Source organism: Vollenhovia emeryi, unplaced genomic scaffold (genome assembly GCF_000949405.1).
Source record: "Vollenhovia emeryi isolate VEMERY1.0 unplaced genomic scaffold, V.emery_V1.0 DF942011.1, whole genome shotgun sequence".
NCBI classification, from domain to species: domain Eukaryota; kingdom Metazoa; phylum Arthropoda; class Insecta; order Hymenoptera; family Formicidae; genus Vollenhovia; species Vollenhovia emeryi.
In genome coordinates, this window is record NW_011964355.1 from 6,343 (window position 1) to 8,255 (window position 1,913).

Below are 1,913 nucleotides of genomic sequence, written 5' to 3' on the forward strand. Positions count from 1 at the left end.
CGGAACTAACGTTTCAATCAATCCGTAATGAGACGCAGAAGGATGAGGATCTTTCCAAAATTCTTCAGGAACTACGTAAAAATAATAATGCAGAATCCGATTTCACAATTGACAACGACATTGTATTCAGAGGACAACGTGTCGTCATTCCAGCCACACTACGATCTTCAGTATTACAAGAACTCCACCGTACACACATTGGAATTGTAAAGATGAAGCAACTGGCACGCCGTTACGTTTACTGGAAATTAATTGACAAAGACATCGAGCGTTTAGTTCGCTCATGTCCAGCATGTGTGAATATTAAAAACAGCCCAGTCAAAGCGCCGCTACACCCGTGGGAGGAACCAGAGAATAATTGGCAGCGCATACACGTCGATTACGCTGGCCCTTTTCAAGGCCACTACTTCTTAATTATCGTCGACGCTAAGTCAAAATGGACAGAAATTGAGATATGTCCATCGGCACCTTCAACAGCATCAACAATTGAAAAATTTAAAGACGTCTTCTCACGCCATGGATTCCCAGATGTTATGGTATCAGATAACGCAACAATCTTTACAAGTGAGGAATTAAAGGAATTTTGCCAAAAAGCAGGTATATTTCAGAAATTCATTGCCCCAGGCCAGCCTGCAACAAACGGATTAGCGGAAAGGAATGTTCAAATATTCAAAAATAGACTCAAAGCCATGATCGACGAACCACTATCAATTCAACATAAAGTCCAAGAAATACTTTTTCGATATCGAGCAACACCCTTAAGTAATGGGAAAACACCTGCAGAACAATACTTACAGCGACAAATTCGTATTCAACTAGACGCACTTAAACCTGTCAAATTTCAAGCATCCACACCTTCAAAACTTACAACACGGCAATTAAGCGTGGGAGAACGTGTACAAGCACGCTATTATGCAAACAACAAAGCTCAATGGAAACTCGGAACGATCATCAAGAAATTCGGACAACTCCATTACCTGATCAAATTGGATGATGGGTATACATTCAAACGACACATTGACCAACTACGCGCAACGGATGTCCAGCCAAAGAAATCCGTATCATTTGCACCAGAGTCTTCGGATGAACCAAATCACAATTCGAATAACAAAGAACCAGATTTAGGGGATCTAACCAGAGTTCCAGTCAATCAGCCAGAACAGATCGACCTCCAGGCCGGACTTCCAGAACCAGCAGCAGAGCGGAACCCAATTAAAGCCCGCTGCAGACGATGCTATTTTTCCTGCTGGATTGCTTGCGATTTAGTAAATTACTATCATTGCACCACTCAGCATTCAGGATTCCTAGTAATTTACTAAATTGCAAGCAATCCAGCAGGAAAAATAGCATCGTCTGCAGCGGGCTTTAGTCCAGATCCAGATCCAATACGCCGTTCAAATAGATCACGTAGACGACCACAATATTTACGTGATTACGAGAAGTAATAAAATAAGCCACCTGCAGTATTTAATAAGCGTGGGAGAACTATTATGACCAATGACGTATTTCGCGCACGTTAAAGGATGGCGCTACAGTAGGCGGGTCAGATCATCGACTCGATGGTAGTTCGATAAGTTGTCTGTACGATTGAAAATATACGTCGTTATATATAAGCACATATTAAGAGTTCCTTCCTTTCCAAGCGAAGCCTTACCAGACACCTCGAATAGACACGACAGATAGCATCAAGATCATTTTATTCTAGATTTTAGAATTTTCCATTTAAGAATAAAATATTCCTTTCTCTAGAATAAATATGATTGGCTCTATATCGATCCTATTTTATGATACAGTCAAGTATAATAGCATTGGATCTGGAAATCTTTTCTGTGGGTGTAGTCGCGCGGACAAAAGCGGCGAGCACATACTTTTGCATAAATGTATAAGCATATGCATAACGAATTTGATTGGTC

General features: G+C 40.9%; 1 protein-coding gene across 1 annotated transcript; it reads left to right on the forward strand.

Annotated features, from left to right (window-relative positions):
• Positions 1-212: 212 nt before the first annotated feature.
• Positions 213-1,217, forward strand: LOC105570546 (uncharacterized protein K02A2.6-like; the record flags this gene model as incomplete). The annotated part of the gene is made up of 1 exon (XM_012027833.1): positions 213-1,217. A coding segment is annotated over exon 1 (1,005 nt), but the record flags the coding sequence as incomplete, so codon positions are not given.
• Between the last annotated feature and the right edge of the window lie 696 nt (positions 1,218-1,913).